The sequence below is a fragment of the Ranitomeya imitator genome, chromosome 3, assembly GCF_032444005.1.
Source record: "Ranitomeya imitator isolate aRanImi1 chromosome 3, aRanImi1.pri, whole genome shotgun sequence".
Taxonomy (NCBI): Eukaryota; Metazoa; Chordata; class Amphibia; order Anura; family Dendrobatidae; genus Ranitomeya; species Ranitomeya imitator.
Genome location: NC_091284.1, coordinates 445,271,559 through 445,292,697, shown reverse-complemented (window position 1 = coordinate 445,292,697; position 21,139 = coordinate 445,271,559). Strand labels below are relative to the sequence as shown.

The 21,139-nt window shown below is 42.8% G+C and overlaps 1 protein-coding gene across 2 annotated transcripts in view; it reads left to right on the top strand.

Moving 5' to 3' along the window:
* The window catches only part of GUSB (glucuronidase beta), a 92,396-nt gene that overhangs the window by 29,679 nt on the left and 41,578 nt on the right, over positions 1-21,139 (top strand). For both annotated transcript variants that reach the window (XM_069757374.1, XM_069757373.1), the window contains exons 4-8: positions 8,930-9,072; positions 14,009-14,196; positions 15,371-15,523; positions 19,074-19,252; positions 20,985-21,131. In XM_069757374.1, the coding sequence (XP_069613475.1) occupies positions 8,930-9,072; positions 14,009-14,196; positions 15,371-15,523; positions 19,074-19,252; positions 20,985-21,131 (810 nt within the window). The remainder of the gene's footprint in view (positions 1-8,929; positions 9,073-14,008; positions 14,197-15,370; positions 15,524-19,073; positions 19,253-20,984; positions 21,132-21,139) is intronic.

Sequence of the window (21,139 nt, the reverse complement as noted above, 5' to 3'; positions counted from 1 at the left end):
TTCCGCAGCGTTTTCCGCAGCGTGTGCACATACCCTTAGAATTAGGCTATGTGCACACGGTGCGGATTTGGCTGCGGATCCGTAGCGGATTGGCCGCTGCGGATTCGCTGCAGTGTTCTATCAGGTTTACAGTACCATGTAAACCTATGGAAAACCAAATCCGCTGTGCCCATGGTGCGGAAAATACCACGCGGAAACGCTGCGTTGTATTTTCCGCAGCATGTCAATTCTTTGTGTGGATTCCGCAGCGTTTTACACCTGTTCCTCAATAGGAATCCGCAGGTGAAATCCGCACAAAAAACACTGGAAAACCGTGGTAAATCCACAGGTAAAACGCAGTGCCTTTTATCCGCGGATTTTTCAAAAATGGTGCTGAAAAATCTCACACGAATCCGCAACGTGGGCACATAGCCTTAGGGTTAGGGTTGGAATTAGGGTTGTGGTTAGGGTTGTGATTAGGGTTATGGCTACAGTTGGGATTAGGGTTAGGGGTGTGGGGGGGTTAGTGTTGGAATTAGAATTGAGGGGTTTCCACTGTATAAGCACATCAGGGGTCTCCAAACGCAACATGGAGCCACCATTGATTCCAGCCAATCTTGTATTCAAAAAGTCAAATGGTGCTCCCTCACTTCCGAGCCCCGACGTGCGCCCAAACAGTGGTTTACCCCCACATATGGGGTACCAGCATACTCTGGACAAACTGCACAACAATTACTGGGGTCCAATTTCTCCTGTTACCCTTGTGAAAATAAATAATTGCTTGCTAAAACATCATTTTTGAGGAAAGAAAAATGATTTTTTATTTTCACGGCTCTGAGTTGTAAACGTCTGTGAAGCACTTGGGGGTTCAAAGTGCTCACCACATATCTAGATAAGTTCCTTTCGGGGTCTAGTTTCCAAAATGGGGTCACTTGTGGAGGGTTTCTACTGTTTAGCCACATCAGGGTCTCTGCAAACGCAACGTGACGCCCGCAGAGCATTCCATCAAAGTCTGCGTTTCAAAACGTCACTACTTCACTTCCGAGCCCCGGCATGTGCCCAAACAGTAGTTTACTCCCACATATGGGGTATCACCGTATTTAGGAGAAACTGGACAACAAATATTGGGGTCAAATTTCTCCTGTTACCCGTGGGAAAATAAAAAATTGCAGGCTAAAAAAATCATTTTTGAGAAAAGAAATTTTTTTTTTTATTTTCATGGCTCTGCGTTATAAACTTCTGTGAAGCACTTGGGGGTTCAAAGTCCTCACCACACATCTAGATTAGTTCCTTTGGAGGTCTAGTTTCCAAAATGGGGTCACTTGTCGGGGAGCTCCAATGTTTAGGCATACAGGGGCTCTCCAAACGCGACATGGTGTCTGCTAACAATTGGAGCTAATTTTCCATTCAAAAAGTCAAATGGCGCGCCTTCCCTTCCGAGCCCTGCCGTGTGCCAAAACAGTGGTTTACCCCCACATATGAGGTATCGGCGTACTCGGGAGAAATTGCCCAACAAATTTTAGGATCCATTTTATCCTATTGCCCATGTGAAAATGAAAAAATTGAGGCGAAAATAAATTTTTTGTGCTTTTTCATTTTTACGGATTAATTTGTGAAGCACCTGGGGGTTTAAAGTGCTCAATATGCATCTAGATAAGTTCCTTGGGGCGTCTAGTTTCCAAAATGGGGTCTCTTGTGGGGGAGCTCCAATGTTTAGGCACACGGGGGCTCTCCAAACGTGACATGGTGTCCGCTAAAGAGTGGAGCCAATTTTTCATTCAAAAAGTCAAATGGCGCTCCTTCCCTTCCAAGCCCTGCCGTGCGCCCAAACAGTGGTTTACCCCCAGATATCAGGTATCCACATACTCAGGACAAATTGAACAACAACTTTCGTGGTTCAGTTTCTCCTTTTACCATTGGGAAAATAAAAAAAAGTGTTGCTAAAAGATCATTTTTGTGACAAAAAAGTTAAATGTTCATTTTTTCCTTCCATGTTGCTTCTGCTGCTGTGAAGCACCTGAAGGGTTAATAAACTTCTTGAATGTGGTTTTGTGCACCTTGAGGGGTGCAGTTTTTAGAATGGTGTCACTTTTGGGTATTTTCATCCATATAGACCCCTCAAACTGACTTCAAATGTGAGGTGGTCCCTAAAAAAAATGGTTTTGTAAATTTCGTTGTAAAAATGAGAAATCGCTGGTCAAATTTTAACCCTTATAACTTCCTAGCAAAAAAAATGTTGTTTCCAATATTGTGCTGATGTGAAGTTTACATGTGGGAAATGTTATTTACTATTTTGTGTCACATAACTCTCTGGTTTAACAGAATAAAAATTCAAAATGTGAAAATTGCGAAATTTTCAAAATTTTCGCCAAATTTCCGTTTTTATCACAAATAAACGCAGAATTTATTGACCTAATTTTACCACTAACATGAAGCCCAATATGTCACGAAAAAACAATCTCAGAACCGCTAGGATCCGTTGAAGCGTTCCTGAGTTATTGCCTCATAAAGGGACACTGGTCAGAATTGCAAAAAACGGCAAGGTCATTAAGGTCAAAATAGGCTGGGTCATGAAGGGGTTAAGTACAGTCATTGGTAGACCATTATTTTTAATCTTCAAAGAGTCCATAATAACAGGGTCTGTGCCACAGGACTGGCGTATAGCAAATGTGGTGCCAATATTCAAAAAGGGGACAAAAACTGAACTTGGAAATTATAGGCCAGTAAGCTTAACCTCTACTGTGGGTAAAATCCTGGAGGGCATTCGAAGGGATGCTATGCTGGAGTATCTGAAGAGGAATAACCTCATGACCCAGTATCAGCACGGGTTTACTAGGGATCGTTCATGTCAGACTAATTTGATCAGCTTCTATGAAGAGATAAGTTCCGGACTGGACCAAGGGAACCCAGTAGATGTAGTGTATATGGATTTTTCAAAAGCTTTTGATACGGTGCCACACAAAAGGTTGATACATAAAATGAAAATAATGGGGATAGGGGAAAATATGTGTAAGTGGGTTGAGAGCTGGCTCAGGGATAGGAAACAAAGGGTGGTTATTAATGGAGCACACTCGGACTGGGTCGCGGTTAGCAGTGGGGTACCACAGGGGTCAGTATTGGGCCCTCTTCTTGTTAACATATTTATTAATTACCTTGTAGGGGGCATTCAGAGTAGAATTTCAATATTTGCAGATGACACTAAACTCTGCAGGGTAATCAATACAGGGGAGGACAATTTTATATTACAGGATGATTTATGTAAACTAGAAGCTTGGGCTGATAAATGGCAAATGAGCTTTAATGGGGATAAATGTAAGGTCATGCACTTGAGTAGAAGTAATAAGATGTATAACTATGTGCTTAATTCTAAAACTCTGGGCAAAACCGTCAATGAAAACGACCTGGGTGTATGGGTGGATGACAAACTCATATTTAGTGGCCAGTGTCAGGCAGCTACTACTAAGGCAAATAAAATAATGGGATGCATTAAAAGAGGCATAGATGCACATGAGAAGAACATAATTTTACCTCTATACAAGTCACTAGTTCAACCACACTTAGAATACTGTGCACAGTTCTGGTCTCCGGTGTATAAGAAAGACATAGCTGAACTAGAGCGGGTGCAGAGAAGAGCGACCAAGGTTATTAGAGGACTGGGGGGTCTGCAATACCAAGATAGGTTATTACACTTGGGGCTATTTAGTTTGGAAAAACGAAGACTAAGGGGTGATCTTTTTTTAATGTATAAATATATGAGGGGACAGTACAAAGACCTTTCTGATGATCTTTTTAATCATAGATCTGAGACAGGGACAAGGGGGCATCCTCTACGTCTGGAGGAAAAAAGGTTTAGGCATAATAACAGACGTGGGTTCTTTACTGTAAGAGCAGTGATACTATGGAACTCTCTGCCGTATGATGTTGTAATGAGTGATTCGTTACTTAAATTTAAGAGGGGACTGGATGCCTTTCTGGAAAAGTATAATGTTACAGGTTATATATACCAGATTCCTTGATAGGGTGTTGATCCAGGGAACTAGTCTGATTGCTGTATGTGGAGTCGGGAAGGAATTTTTTTTCCCCAATGTGGAGCTTACTCTTTGCCACATGGTTTTTTTTTGCCTTCCTCTGGATCAACATGTTAGGGCATGTTAGGTTAGGCTATGGATTGAACTAGATGGACTTAAAGTCTTCCTTCAACCTTAATAACTATGTAACTATATATGTAAGATGCCTCCTTTATGGTATTACAAGATGGATAAGTATTTGCATATATTGATCAGCATTAAGGACCCTGTTAAAGAGTACCTGTCACATCACAAAATGCTATTAACCTGCACATATGGGGTTAATCTGCAGGTTAATGGCTTTCGGGACCTGCCCAGTACCAGCACATTGAGTCTTCTGCTGGGAAGAAATGTAACTTTTTTTCCCACAGCAGCAGTCAACACTCTGTGTATAGAGAGCGGCCGCTGTAACCACACTCCCTCCCCTGTCACTGACTGACGACTCGCTCAGCATTAGAGTCTGCTGCCAGTCAGTTCCGGGGGCACAGTTACAGCCGCTGCTCTGTACACGCAGAGAGTCACGTTGGCACCACCCCATGAATTAAACCCCAACACTATCGAGAGGGAGGCAGAAGTTCATTTCCTCCCAGCAGCGGGGCACAAAGTGCTGGCTCTGGGCAGGTTCAGAACACTATATTTAACCTGCAGATTTCTGGTGTGTGTTTTTTTCACATGAGAGGTTCTCTTTAATTTTTATCAAATCCTCAACTTCCTTTTTTGAAAGATTGCCCCAAGCTTGCAAGGACCCTCCACCGTACTTCACTTCGGAAGGGAAGTAATCATGATGTATCTTACATCTGTTGAGTCTGTTGTTTCATTTGCCGTCCACTACGTTGCCCCTTTTTTGGTGTCCTCAAAGCTGACAAATACAGGCAAATATTTATCCATCATGCAATACCATCAAGGAGTTGTCTAACTTAAAATTTATTCTGCAGCAGGACAGCAACCACAAAGATATAGCCAGTGTAATTTAGAAATATCTTCAGCGTAAAGAGGAACAAGGAGACATAGAAGTGATGATATAGCCATAAGAAGATCTGTGGGTAGTTCCCTAGGATGTTTGCAACAACCTTCTGACCAAGGTGTGCAAGTGTACCTAGAAGAAGTAATGCTGTTGAAGGCAGAGGGTGATCACAGCAATTTTTGTTTGATCCCCAGCATCAGTTTTGTTTTTTTGTCCTTGAGGGGTAACCTACATCTGGAGTGTCTGGTTGCTGAACAAAAATAGAAGAGAAGGCACTTACCCAGGCGTGGGCCGGTCGCCTGAAAGAGAGGCTGTGTGCCTGCTGCGTCCCATTGGGGGCTCTAGTTGGCATGTGGGCGTGGGTGGCGACTGCATTTCCATGAGTCGAGTGTGCGTATGCATGGGGTGTGCTGCAAGACGTGCGGCCAGATGACTTCCAACCCGGACTTGATCGTTCACTTCTCACATTAAATTGCGGTTGAGAATGCCAGAAGAGCATGTTTGGCTCCCTCTTTACCTCCAGTTTGACAATGGAGCAGCAGCAGAATTTATGTCGTAGCAGCGGCAATCGCACTGGTTATGAAGAAGCCACCAAAAATGACGCTGAGACGAGCCATCAGAGCAACAGCACTAATAGAGCGGATTGGATTGGATCCACAACTTCCAGAGCAGATTGTTCTGGTGATATGATTCTGCTTCAATATCTTGTATCCTTGGTAGCCTTTGGTAGAGTGGTGAGTGACTTTTGTGAAAGTTCGCCTTTTTATAATAGGTCCTTTCTCTTTTTGCTTGTTGGGAGAGACCTAGGAAATGCTTAAACATAAAGAGTTCTCTTTGCTGAGAAGGCTTGCCCATCTCGTGGCAGAAGAGACTCTGCAGTGCTTGTGTTGAAAAGACAGTATGCGAAGAGTCTTCTAATCTTGCCATGAAGTTAAGGTAGCTTTTTAGGGCGGAGGTGAAGAGGGGGCATGGAGCTAAAAAAAAGTGGCAAACCTTTCCCGTAAATGAGAAAATCCAGGCCTTCATTAGAAAAGATCGAATTATAAAAATAAATGAGAAGAAAGGTTCCCTGCCCTCATTATCCGGGGATGTATCCAGAAGAAGTTTCTTTGAAGATGCCGCAGCCATATGGGCTAACACACCTAAAATGTGTCAGTGGCCAAGGCATCTAAAAGATCTACATTGCCTTTTGAGGACAAGAGAATAAGAAGTTGTCCACCACTTGGACAAGTCCTTCTCATACCCCACGCTTGGCCCTGATGAAATAAAAAACTTACACTCTCCTCCCGCCCAGCGCTTTCCTCTTCATGTTCAGTTCATACGAAGGCGGGGACAGGGACACCAGCACTGATTGGGCACCAGGCTCAGGTGTCACAACACCGGGACAAGAGCTCCGAGACTACGAGTGCCAACACCGCTGGAACGCCACCGGAGGTGAGTATATGCTATTTTTTAATTTTATTGGGGTCAAACATTTAGATAAAGAACGGGTTGTCCTAGTAGTAGACAACCCCTTTAAAGATCCTTTAGCTAGGACAGCAGATGTTTATACTGTGTGCAGGACTATATGGGGCCCATCATACTGTGTGGAGTACTATGTGGGGCCATCGACATCTCTCACCTCCTCTTGATTACTGATTCATCCATAGGTGGGGACAGAGGCGCCAGCTCTGATTGGACGCAGGGCAAGAGAGGGGAGAATAAGCTTTTCTTGTAACTAGGGCAAACATTCACATTGAGAATGGATTGTCCTAGTACTGCGTATCCCTTTTAAAGGGTCTGTAGAGCCCAGGTGCGCTGAACTTCTAGCAGTGGGATGCAGGATATATACAGTGGGGCAAAAAAGTATTTAGTCAGTCAGCAATAGTGCAAGTTCCACCACTTAAAAAGATGAGAGGCGTCTGTAATTTACATCATAGGTAGACCTCAACTATGGGAGACAAAATGAGAAAAAAAAATCCAGAAAATCACAGTCTGGTTTTTTTTAACAATTTATTTGCATATTATGGTGGAAAATAAGTATTTGGTCAGAAACAAACAATCAAGATTTCTGGCTCTCACAGACCTGTAACTTCTTCTTTAAGAGTCTCCTCTTTCCTCCACTCATTACCTGTAGTAATGGCACCTGTTTAAACTTGTTATCAGTATAAAAAGACACCTGTGCACACCCTCAAACAGTCTGACTCCAAACTCCACTATGGTGAAGACCAAAGAGCTGTCAAAGGACACCAGAAACAAAATTGTAGCCCTGCACCAGGCTGGGAAGACTGAATCTGCAATAGCCAACCAGCTTGGAGTGAAGAAATCAACAGTGGGAGCAATAATTAGAAAATGGAAGACATACAAGACCACTGATAATCTCCCTCGATCTGGGGCTCCACGCAAAATCCCACCCCGTGGGGTCAGAATGATCACAAGAACGGTGAGCAAAAATCCCAGAACCACACGGGGGGACCTAGTGAATGAACTGCAGAGAGCTGGGACCAATGTAACAAGGCCTACCATAAGTAACACACTACGCCACCATGGACTCAGATCCTGCAGTGCCAGACGTGTCCCACTGCTTAAGCCAGTACATGTCCGGGCCCGTCTGAAGTTTGCTAGAGAGCATTTGGATGATCCAGAGGAGTTTTGGGAGAATGTCCTATGGTTTGATGAAACCAAACTGGAACTGTTTGGTAGAAACACAACTTGTCATGTTTGGAGGAAAAAGAATACCGAGTTGCATCCATCAAACACCATACCTACTGTAAAGCATGGTGGTGGAAACATCATGCTTTGGGGCTGTTTCTCTGCAAAGGGGCCAGGACGAATGATCCGGGTACATGTAAGAATGAATGGGGCCATGTATCGTGAGATTTTGAGTGCAAACCTCCTTCCATCAGCAAGGGCATTGAAGATGAAACGTGGCTGGGTCTTTCAACATGACAATGATCCAAAGCACACCGCCAGGGCAACGAAGGAGTGGCTTCGTAAGAAGCATTTCAAGGTCCTGGAGTGGCCTAGCCAGTCTCCAGATCTCAACCCTATAGAAAACCTTTGGAGGGAGTTGAAAGTCCGTGTTGCCAAGCGAAAAGCCAAAAACATCACTGCTCTAGAGGAGATCTGCATGGAGGAATGGGCCAACATACCAACAACAGTGTGTGGCAACCTTGTGAAGACTTACAGAAAACGTTTGACCTCTGTCATTGCCAACAAAGGATATATTACAAAGTATTGAGATTAAATTTTATTTCTGACCAAATACTTATTTTCCACCATAATATGCAAATAAAATGTTAAAAAAACAGACAATGTGATTTTCTGGATTTTTTTTTCTCAGTTTGTCTCCCATAGTTGAGGTCTACCTATGATGTAAATTACAGACGCCTCTCATCTTTTTAAGTGGTGGAACTTGCGCTATTGCTGACTGACTAAATACTTTTTTGCCCCACTGTATGTTTAATGTTATAACATTAAACTACTTTTTGGCTTACCTGTGTGCATAAATGAAATCCTGACTACCAATACCACCGCTACTGCAAATCACAATGTACAGCATGAGAATGTTAAGGCCAGTGATTGGTTGCAGCACGCACATGGTTAAATGGCACATCATCACTGTAGTCAGGGAAACAAAAACCATGTAGGAACATGTTAGCAGCAAGAAATTCAATAGATGTTTTTTTTTGTTTTTTTAGGGGGGAGATCTCTGAAAGCCCCTTTAAATGTGGTGGAAAAGTGTTACAAGTGCCTTTTTAGTTTTTTTTATTGTATTTCATTGTTTCATTCATAGTAGCCATTGGCTATTTTTCTTGTACAATTCATGACCTATTCTGTATCTAGATCAGTGGGTAGATAAGCTATTTGAATTTGTACCATTGTCTGATCGAAGATGTAAAATACATAACTCACACCATGGTCTTATTTTTCGTCATAGATATCCTAAAGGATATTTTGTTCAAAATACAGAGTTTGATTTCTTTAATTATGCCGGAATACATCGCCCTGTGGTTCTTTACACAACTCCGTCGGTGTACATTGATGACATCACCGTTATTACTGACAGATGGGATAAAACAGGTAAGAATTCTTATGTCATCCAGTTGCATGGTCCTAACCCCATAACGACTACTGATACTAATTAAAACTGCGTTCATTAAGGGGCCCTATTCCCTCATAGCTGTTTTAAAACGGCTGTGAGAAATAAAGTAATAGCGCCTCCAGAGTTGTAAATTCGATGTGTTTTCTACTGCTGGGGGTAGCTGAGGCACTGGAGAACGCAGTCGGGGCTGTTTTTTTACAGTCCCCAATCACGTTATTTCCCATATGGCCTTCATGTAAAAAAATGTTTAAATCCACTAAAAAAAAAAAAAACAAACAAAAACTTTCTCCTCTGATATGATCTATTATGTCACAGAAGTGAGAAATGGTGTCATCAAGTCCCCCACGGTATCTCCAGCCCCCATCCCCCCTCCTCTTCTTCCCAAAGCAAAATGGCGGGCATATGCACTGTGCTCCCGTTTGATCTGTCAGCTGGCACCATCATGAGCCAATTAGATTGGTTCCTGATGTTTAATCACTGTGATAGATCTTATCACAGCGATCAAACCCCAAAATGTTTTCAAAATATGACAGCACTTGGGCTTTGCCTCTCTTCTCCCCCTATAGTTGGTCTGCGAGAGTTAGAGAGATGCACAAAGTGCAGTCCTGTCTTTGAAAGAAAAATCAAAGTTCAAGATCAATTTGAATAAATCCTTCCCCAATCTTCTATTCTGATCCCTGATCTCGCCCACAACCCTCGTGTCATCCCCTAATAGGATTCCCTTTTTTACATTTTATTTCACTGAATGAAATATTCCAGTTGCAAATCTTTATTCAGTACATAGTGGAACGCGTTGAGAACAATAAAACATAAAAATGTTCAATGTAAATCATAAGGGTATGTGCACACGTCAGGATTTCTTGCAGAAATTTTCCTGACAGAAAACGGACATTTCTGCCAGAAATCCGCATGCGTTTTTACTGCGATTTTACCGCGATTTTGATGCGTTTTTTGTGCGTTTTTTCCCAAATGCATAGAATTGCGGGAAAAACGCAGAAAATCCGCAAAAATAATGAACATGCTCATTTTTTTTTTACCGCGATGCGTTTTTTTCGCGGAAAAAAACGCATCCATGTGAACAAAACATGCAGAATGCATTCTAAATGATAGAATGCATAATGTATGCGTTTTTAATGAGTTTTTAATGAGTTTTTAGCGCGAAAAAACCTGAACGTGTGCACATGGCCTTATTAATATCCTATGGAGGTCTGGATTTGGAATGCTACTCAAAATCAAAGTGGAAAATCAAATTATAGACTGATCCCGCTTCAGTGGAAGTGCCTCAAGCCAATGAAATGATGGTCAGTAGTTTTTGTGGCCTGTATGACCTCCCAACAATGCTTGGGCATGCTACTAATGAGGCGACAGATGGTCTCCTGAGGGATCTCCTCCCAAACCTGGATTAAAGCATTAGTCAACTCCTGGACAGTTTGTGGTAACGTTGGTGGATGGAACGAGACATTATGTCCCAGATGTGCTCAATTGGATTCAGGTCTGAGGAACAGGCAGTCCAGTCCATAGCATCAATGCCTTCATCATGCAGGAACTGCTGACACACTTCAGCCATATGAGGCCTAGCATTGTCATCATCGGAAGGAACCCACGGCCCATTGAACCTTCATATGGTCTCACAATGGGTCTGAGGATCTCATCCCAGTGCCTAGTGGCAGTCAGAGTACCTCTTTGGTAGCACATGGAGGGCTGTGCTGATTTCCAAGGAAATGCCTCCCCACACCATTACTGACCTACTGCCAAACCGGTCATGCTGGAGGATGTTGCAGGCAGCAGAACGTTCTCCATGGTGTCTCAAGACTGTCATGTCTGTCACATGTGCTCAGTGTGATCTGCTCTCATCCGTGAAGGGCATAGGGCACCAATGTCAAATCTGCCAATATTGGTGTTCTCTAGCAAATGCCAATCGCCCTGCACGGTGTTGGGCTGTAAGCACAACACCCACATGTGGACATCTGGCCCTCATACCACCATAATTTGAGCTGACATATGGATGATAGTGGCCTTCTGGAAGCCATTTTGCAGGGCCCTGGCACGGCTTCTCCTGTTCCTCCTTGCACAAAAGGAGCTACCAATCCTGCTGCTGGATTGTTGCCCTTGTACGGCCCCCTCGACGTTTCCTGGTTTACTGGCCCATCTACTGGTTTCTGCTCCATGCTCTGGACACTGATGACATACACAGCTACCTTTCTGGCCACAGATCGCATTGATGTGCTATGTTGGAAGAGTTTTGCACTACCTGAGCAACCTCTGTGGGTTGTAGACACTGCCTCATTCTACTGTGCGTACCTCTAGGGGTGAGAGCAAAATGCAAAAGTGACCAAAACAGCCAAAAAGGATGAGAACAGAGAAGTGGTCTGTGGTCTCTACTTGCCACCTGCAAGAACACTCCTTTTATAGGGGTTGTCTTGCTAATGGCCTATAATTTCTACCTGTTGTCCCATTTGCATAACAGCAGGAGAAATTGATTCACAGTTTTTCTTCATAACTAGGCAGGTTGATCTCACAGTGTGATTGACTTGGAGTTACATTGTGCTGTTTAAGTATTCTCTTGAGAAGTGCGTGCATATGTGTATGTAAAAATAGATATATACAACTAGATGGCAGCCCGATTCTAAAGAATCGGGAGTCTAGAATCCATATATACTTTATTTATTCAAATGTAAGAATAATACAATTAATAAATAATAGTAAGAAAGAACAAAAATAATAGGCAGTATATGGAGAAAACACCAAACAAAAGTTCAAAATTGGTGTGAAAATGTCACTGAACCACTTCACAACTAAATTCATATAGTTTTGGTAAATGGTATTATCATTTTTTTGACGAAATTCGGCAGGAGCTTGAAGAGCAACGTCACTGGGCCCGCCTCCACGCAGTAGAAACTTGCTGTGAGGTAAAAATTCAAAAATCACACCAAAATGGCGGGCGGAGTGTGTCACAGTACGGCACGTTTCTGATTGGTCGCTCGCAGCAGGCGGCAACCAATCAGACACTGGATACTGTTGACGTCACTTAGCTCCGGACATTAGCTCCGGACATTAGCGCCGCACATTAGCTCCGGACATTAGCCCCGGACATTAGCTCCGGACATTAGCTCCGGACAAAGCCACGGAAGTTGGCACAAATTGCAGGAAGTAGTATTCTAGGCAATTATATATTAGATGTACACACACACACACACACACACGAGAAGCAGAGGACAGGAACTCCATAGCGCCACCTGCTGGAGAAAGCAATCTTACAGGTCACTATAATGGGCCTTGAAATGTGACTTAGGATAAAATGATAAAATCCAATCAAGAATCTCAAAAAGTTTATATGTCTAGAATAAAAACAAAATGACTAATATTAGAATTGTTCCGGGAGTGAGACAGAATCTGCCTCTGAAGCAGAACTGTCTTCAGCCAGTGACGACTTCTCTTCCTCCATGAGATCCCACAGCCTGATGATAAATGGAGTCAGTCATCACTGCTGAAATATCACAGGCAGGGCCAAGTTCCGCAGTCGCCCCATCGTTGTGGTAGCCCGACCATTCCTTTTCCCTCGCTTATGATCTTCCTTCTGACAATTCATTCACTCCAAGCATGTCAAATATAGTGTCATATTCTATAAAATGTGCGAGCACACAGAGAAGTACACCTCCACCTTTCTAATTTACGAAGGTAAAGACCTCCAAATAAACCCTCCAAACTGCTCCCAGACAGTTGGCATCCTGGGTAAAATTGTCTGGGAACTAGTAATGTCATTTCTGCATCAAGGGTATCGCATGTATACTGAAAACTATGACACGATTATCTCCCCATAATTCTAAAAATCACTCCATGCAGCAAATACAAGGGCCTGTGGGACAGTCATAAACAAAACAAGTAGGTTTTCCATCACAGTTGGTGTTCGGCCGTTTGGAAAAAGGGGTGTCATTCTCACTTGCAGGTGACCAACTTTTTGCAGTGGAAGTGGAATGACTGAAGAGACATCTACATGCTGACCACGCTGCATATGGACACTGATACAGACGATCGCAGCTTCAAGTCCCCTAAGGCTACTTTCACACTAGCGTTTTTTGCAATACGTCGCAATGCGTCATTTATGGGATAAAACGCATCCTGGAAAATTGTTTGCAGGATGCGCTTTTGCCCCATAGATTAACATTAGCGACGCATTGACGAACGTCGCAACCGTCGTGCGACGGTTGCGCCATGTTGTGGCGGACCCCCAGGAGCAAAGAAAAGTTACATGTAACGTTTTTTGCTGCCGACGGACCGCTTTTTCCGACCGCGCATGTGCGGCCGGAACTCCGCCCCCACCTCCCCGCACCTTACAATGGGGCAGCGGATGCGCAGGAAAAATGCATCCGCTGCCTCTGTTGTGCCTCCGTTTCACTGCTGGCGTCGGAACCTCGGCCCGACGCACTGCGACTGGCCGAGTCTGACGCTAGTGTGAAAGTAGCCTAAGAGACTAGTTAAAGTAATAAAACAAAATGTTTTTAAAAATCTGAAGAAAAAAGAAACTCAAAACACAAGTTCACCCCCCTACGAAAAAGAAAATGCCAGAATTACGTGTTTTTTTTGGGGGGGCCAATGCAACATTGCAATAACAGGTGATCAAAACTTCATATCTACCCCAAAATTTTATCCGTACAAACATCAGCTTGGGGCGCAAAAAATAAACTATCATACTGACATATATCCTGAAAATTGAAAGCGTTCTGGGTCTTGGAAAATGGCTACACAAGCAAAGGGCCCAAATTTCCAAAAAATGTTTTCACCACTTAAAAAACGGAATTGCAGAAATGAAAAATCACCTGGTCATGAATAGTTTATGGACGTTTGGTCCCAGTAGAGTTTTACTACTCAGAACACCTCTAGTCAATCATTACATGTTTGTTTTTTTTTTGACAGGATTTGTAAGGTATCAAGTATCTGTAGTTGGCTCAGAATATTACTCGGTAGCTGTTACCTTGCGATGTAAATTTGATCAAGTTGTAGCCTCGGCGCAGGGGGCTATAGGAGAGCTGAAAGTGGCCAATGCAAATTTCTGGTGGCCGTATTTAATGGATGAAAACCCTGGATATCTCTATTCGCTTGAGGTAAGGTAGACCCCTACAAATTTATATTTTCTTCAGGCATTGTCCAGTATTGGGAACGCTACGTATCGGTGAGCTCTACAACACTCCACTGTTTTAGACTTTTTTTTTTTTTTGTGCTGGGTCATAGGAGCCGGGCTATGAAAATAATGTCAGTACTAGAATCCTCTTATGACGCACGGCCACGAGACCTTATGATGGCCATACTTGTCCCAGACAATAGAGGGCAGCATACTACACTATTTTCCAGTATTTTTTATGGAAGCTATCCAAGAAGTATCGTTTCTCCTTGCGGAGAGTGACATGATAAGCGTATCGTTGAGGAGACGTAAAGCCACAATGCTCCTCTGGGAAATATGCAAATTGTCTCTTCAGAGAGGAAGAGGACTAGAACTCTAGTGCCACCTATTGGAAGTAGCAATCCTAACAGTCAATGTCGACTCTTTAACGAGCCTTGTCACATGATAATAGCCAAACCAGAATCTCAATTTGCAGACACTGTGTTTTGGGGTACTGCCCCTCGTCAGTGCAAAGTGGAGATCGGGTTTGGCTGATTGAGAGGCGTCTGACCAGAATCCAAGAAGTATCGTTACTCCCTGCGGAGAGTGACATGATAAGCATGTCGAGGTGAGGAGACTTAACACTAGGACTACTACTAGTTCTCTGAAGAGACAATTTGCTTATGGAAGCTATAAATGTCTTAGTCACATACCAAGCTTTCAGGAGTATAATAAAGCCCGGCATACACATGATATGGCTGCCAGCAGCGTTCAGATGTCTCACCAATACACAGGAGCGCTTGTGTAGATGAGCATTCCTGTTTTCTCGGAGACATTTCTGGGGGTGGCTTATCTCCGAGAGCACAAAAGGATTGGCAGTCTAAATTCTGACATGCCAGACCAATATTTCCCGCAACAATAAATTGTCCAGAGTTCCCATACACCTTAGCGTTAATGCCCAACCCATCGATATTGGCAGGAATAGCTGATGTGTTTGGGGCCATAAGCGTGCCTCAGAAAATGCATATATGCTCTTTAAAGCACTATAATATTCATGGCAACTATAGCTTTGTCTCTTACCTCTGAACACTTCTCAGCCCATAAGTGTGCATTATAGATATTTTAGGTTGCCATATTTCTTTTTATAAAAGATATTTCAAAGAAATTGTTAATTTTAGGTGAAAATAAATGCGAATACACAAAGTGGTGTGTATGAGGATGTCTACACTTTACCTGTTGGGATAAGAACAATCCAAGTGTCCGCTCAGCAATTCCTCATCAATGGGAAACCTTTCTACTTCCATGGAGTAAACAAGCATGAAGACTATGATGTAAGTAAGCAAAGTCATTGACTAATTGGAATAGTGTACTCGACTATGTTAAATTTGTAAAATAAACAAATGTCCAGGAGGCGCTGCCCTAAAAACTGAATCAATTTGCAGCAAATATAGTGATGAAAACCACCCTATTCATCCAAAAATTAACACTATTAAAGTTATAAAATGTATATTTGCGCTAAAATGTCAGTATAAAAATATAAATAGAAACATGACACCTTATTGAGTAGGCCAAATATTAATTAGGTGTAATTTTCATGTGACATACCTCAGTCCTTATATGCTGTACACAGTCGTATTTCCCCTTGTCATGAAAGGTCCTTTTAGTGATGTCTGTTAGGTGCCAATATATGAATGCTGACAAGTGCCAATAGGGATAGATGATGAAAAAGCTGGGCGGCAGATGCCGATGCTTTGGGGGTCGCCGTCCTGGCCGGTGACAGGCGTACCCCGCAAAAAGCTAGACAAAATGTGCCGTGCACAGGCACAGAAAGCTCTATCCGGAAAATAGAGCCGGCAAGGTGCAGAGCAGCTGCAGGACCTTGCGTGACATCACTGCCACGTGATGAGTCACGTGACCGGCTACGGAACGCGCACCAGACCAAATTCCAACGCGTTTCGGAATCGCTGATTCCTTCTTCAGGTAAGGTGTGCGATGTGTGCATCCTATTTAGAGTGCCAGATCATATGCAATTGTCTTATTGGTTGAAAGCAAACCGCTCCACTTCGCTATTGAGACCATATGGTGCTAAAGTGTTCATCTCAAAAATGCATTTCGTTTCTGCCCTGGACATCTGATGAATGAAATTGCCTCCACGTCCATCTCTTTTAACTATTTTTGGCCCCGTGACCTGAATGTCCTTCACTGAGCTCCCATGATGTGTTATAAAGTGCATAGATAAGGGAAATCTGAATCACATCAATATTTGGTGTGCCCACTCTTTGCCTTCAAAACAACATCTGTTATTCTAGTTACACTTGTACAAAGTCAGGAAATTTGTAGGATTATAATCCATGTATGAGTAACACATTTTTATCAAAAGGGTGATATTGATCAGCATTTTCATATAGGTTTAAACACAGTTATTAACTGAAACAAATAGTTGTATAGGAGGCGTAAAACTAGGTGAACAACAGACGAACTCTGCTACATAGGTGAGTTTCTGGAAGACAACTTAAAGTCACAGTGTCACAGGTCATGGCACCATGGCAAAACTGAGCACAGCCACAAGACACAAGGTAGTTATACTGCATTGGCAAGGTCTCTTCCAGGCAAATATTGCAAAGCAGACCGGGGGGGTTTCAGGATATGCTGGTCAAGCTTTTTTGAAAAAGCACACAGTGGCTGCCATAGACATATCATCATACCTCCCTTCAATATTAAAGTATATTCAGTAGTGCCATCAATTCAGAACTGGCAAGAACGGTGGGACCCAGCTACACCCATCTACTGTTCAGAGAATTCTGGCCAAAAGTAGTCGTCATGGAAGTATTTCAGCCAAAAACCATACCTTTGACATAGAAGCAAGGCCAAGGTAATCAAATATGCACACAAATATAGGAACCAGGATGCAGAAAAATGGCAGCAGGTCCTCTGGACTGAGCAGTCGAAATGTGAAATATTTGGCTGTAGCAGAAGACAGTTTGTTTTCCAGATAACTGGGGGTGTTACAATAATAAGTGGTAGCAGGCAATAGTGAAGCATGAGGGAGCTTCCTTGCAAATGTTGGTCTGCATTTCAGCAAATGAAGTTGGAGTTTTGATCAGGATTAATGGTGTACTCAATACTGAGAAATACGGGCAGAAGCTTTTCCGACATGCAATACTAAAAAAGAGCCATCTAATTGGCTCCAAATGTATTCTGCAGGACAAGGACCCCAAAACATGCAGCCATTGTCATTAAGAGCGTGGATAAGAACAAGAAGTTCTGGAAGAGATTGTGTCCCCGCAGAGCACTGATATCAACATTGAGTCTCTGTGGGATTAAATGAAGATACAGAAAGATCTGTGGTTAGTTCTCCATAATGTTTGGAACAACCTCCCTGCTGAGTCCCTTCAGAAACTTTGTGCAATTGTACCTAGAAGAATTTATGAATTGATGCTGATTTGAAGGCATAGGGTGCTCACACCAAATATTGATTTGATTTAGATGTCTCTTTTGTTCATTCACTTGGCATTTTTTCTTTGCTAAAAATAAACTTAGCATTTTTTTTTTTTTAAAGCATTCTTTTTTTCCCATACCTGCCTAAAACGCTTGCACAGTACTGTATACGTCATAATTGCACAGGTACAACCTCTGTATCAGTGCGATTAGTTATCGGAGCCGTTCTGATATACATAGTTGAGCTCCTGCTGGAACTGCGTGGATTGCTAAGAACACCGATCCCAACAGCTTAACCTCTCAGATGCTATGGTCGAAGTGACAACAGCAGAGGAGTGTGAATGCGCAAGTGTATCCTCCCGTCAGAACACTCGCCACTCCTCACCATCATTCATGGAATGCCAATGGGTTTGTCCAACACATGAATTAGTAAAATGTAAATCTCGGAAAAAGAACCAATGGCATAACTGTGTTTTTTCTCCCCATAAATAAATATTAAAAGTTAAGTAATTACATATTCCTCAAAATAATTCCCCTGACAAGTACAAGTCATTCAAAAAAACAAGTCCTCATATGGATACATCAATAAAAACAATATGACTTCTGGAGTGCGTCATTGAAAAATAGACCTTGTCCATAGAGGGTTCATTTAAAGCAACCCATGAGCAAATTTGGTCAACAAGTTACTAGTGATGAGCGAATATACTCGTTACTCGAGATTTCTCGAGCACGCTCGGGTGTCCTTCAAGTATTTTTTAGTGCTCGGAGATTGTTTTTCCGCAGCTGAATGATTTACATCTGTTAGCCAGCATAAGTACATGTGGGGATTCCCTAGCAACCAGGCAACCCCCACATGTACTTTTGCTGGCTCGAGTAACGAGTATATTTGCTCATCACTACAAGTTACCTATTGCCCAAAGTGTCTCCCAAATGCAATACAGACATAGGACACTTGAGAATAAGACCTATGCCTTCACGATTTATTCAGTACTCTGAATTTCCTTTTATGGAAGGAGCAATAAAGGGTCTGTTGCCCCTGATGCCTTGTATAAATATCTGTATTTAAACCCTAACCACTCTGGACATTTTCTTTAGTTAAAAATGCCTATACAGCCAATCCCTATATGTGTTTTCTTATCTCCTGTGACGTTTTGTTCTAGTCGTAGCGTTCACTGGGGCTTCACCAGGAGGGTGGCCTGCTGTTGCTTCTCCACAGCTTCTATCACCCCTCTGAAGCATGACATATAGAGAATTTTCAAATAAAGCAAACTACAAAAATGGTCAGGGTTTAAAAATGGATATCGGACAGCCCCCTTTATAGTACAATAAAATATATATTCACACACACTATATTATTCATTTTCTTTAGTTTCTAACATAAATGTGTTAACTCTAAATAAACATTATAGCATTTATAAACCAACTGATCATTTGCTTCTCAAGATTAGAGGGAAAGGTCTGGACTGGTCTACAATCGTGAAGGATTTTAACCTGTTAAAGTGGCTGGGAGCAAACTCATTCCGGACTAGTCATTACCCATATGCTGAAGAGATCATGGACCTGTGCGATAAATATGGTATTGTGGTCATCGATGAATGTCCAGGAGTGGGCATAAGACAGGCGTAAGCAACACTTATTGTAATTGTTTATCGTCTGCTTTTTTTTTTTGCAAAAAAACTATAGAGAATAGAAGATCTTAAGATGAGCTTTTCTTCACAGGACTTTTTAGAAGGGGTTTCTAAGATCACAATATTGGTGGACTTTCCTTAATAGCTAATTAAAGGGAACCGGTCACCCCCAAAATCGAAGATGAGCTAAGCCCACCAGCATCAGGGGCTTATGTACAGCATTCTGTAATGCTGTAGATAAGCCCCCGATGTATCCTGAAAGATGAGAAAAAGAGGTTAGGTTATACTCACCCAGGGGCGGTCCCGGTACGATGAACGTTGCGGTCCGGCGCCTCCCATCTTCTTACGATGATGTCCTCCTCTTGTCTTCTCGCTGCGGCTCCGGCACAGGCGTACTTTCTCTGCCCTGTTGAGGCGCCGGGCCTCTCTGACTTTTCCTGGCGCCTGCGCAGTGCAGTACTTTGCTCTGCCCTCAACAGGGCAAAGTACGCCTGCGCCGGAGCCGCAGCGTGAAGACAAGAAGAGGATATCATCCTAAGAAGATGGGAGGCCCCGGACCGCGACGCCCATCGTACCGGGACCACCCCTGGGTGAGTATAATCTAACCTCTTTTTCTCATCTTTCAGGATACATCGGGGGCTTATCTACAGCATTCCAGAATGCTGTAGATAAGCCCCTGATGCTGGTGGGCTTAGCTCATCTTCGATTTTGGGGGTGACAGGTTCCCTTTACTATCAAATCAGTAGGAAGACAGCTCTCGGCACCACTACTTGGAGCTGCTTTGCAGAGGTCAGCGCACTGTCTACCTAGTAGTAACTGTGCAGCATTGACCCATTGCTGTATATAGGAAAATGCTTCAACCACTAACCCTGCGTAGTAGATCATATGCAGATGCACACCAAGATGTTAACATTGGCTGCAGTTTAAACAACTTTTAAAGTGGGGTAGAATCTTAACATTTATTGGACAATGGTGGTGGAAGACATAAATACAAAAAACAACTATACCTACCTCGCATACTGGCGCTACTCCTCAGAACTCAGTACTTGTCTGCAGTCAGTCTCCTGGCATCAGCATAGGCAGGGGGTGTCACATAATCGTCTGAAGCCTGCACATTTAGTCCAAACAGAAATCTGTTCTGATGGGATGCCCCCATTGGATTTTGATGCCAGGAGACTGGCGGGGGACACAATGCTGAGTGCGGAGGATTATATCGGGCTAGGAGGTAACTATAAGATTTTATTTTTTTATTTCATGGGCCTGTTAAATTTAACTTTTGTAGTAGTGGACAACCCCTTTAAGATTGGTGATTATTTCTTAATATGTGACACATGGAATCATTTAAAACATTTCCTCCTTTCCATCTATAGCAATCTCTCATTTATTTTGCACATAAAGTTATTGCACACCCTTACCATCACATGCGTAGCGCAATTGGTTCTAGAGCCTTAACGTGAAAGCTTTTAAAGTACAAAAATGCTTTGTAATATCTGATGTAGGCTGGAAGTGTTGGCATGACCACTGTTTGGTCACACATTCCAGTGGTGTCCACAGTTCTGAATACTTGTACTTGTCGGTTAGTATTAGCTATGCATATAGTATAAATATAAGCGTCAAGGGGTGGACCCGCCAAATGGAGTATTGTATTATTATGCATAACTGGATATACATGTACTGTGAATATTTCCTTTGATCTGTGCCTTGTTTTTCTTTGTGTTACTATTAGAGAAAGTTTTGGAAACAAGTCTCTGCAACATCATTTAGTTGTCATGGAGGAACTTGTACAAAGAGATAAAAACCGACCTTCAGTGGTGATGTGGTCAGTGGCCAATGAGCCGGCCTCTCAGCTGCCTCCTGCAGGATATTATTTTAAGTAAGTGG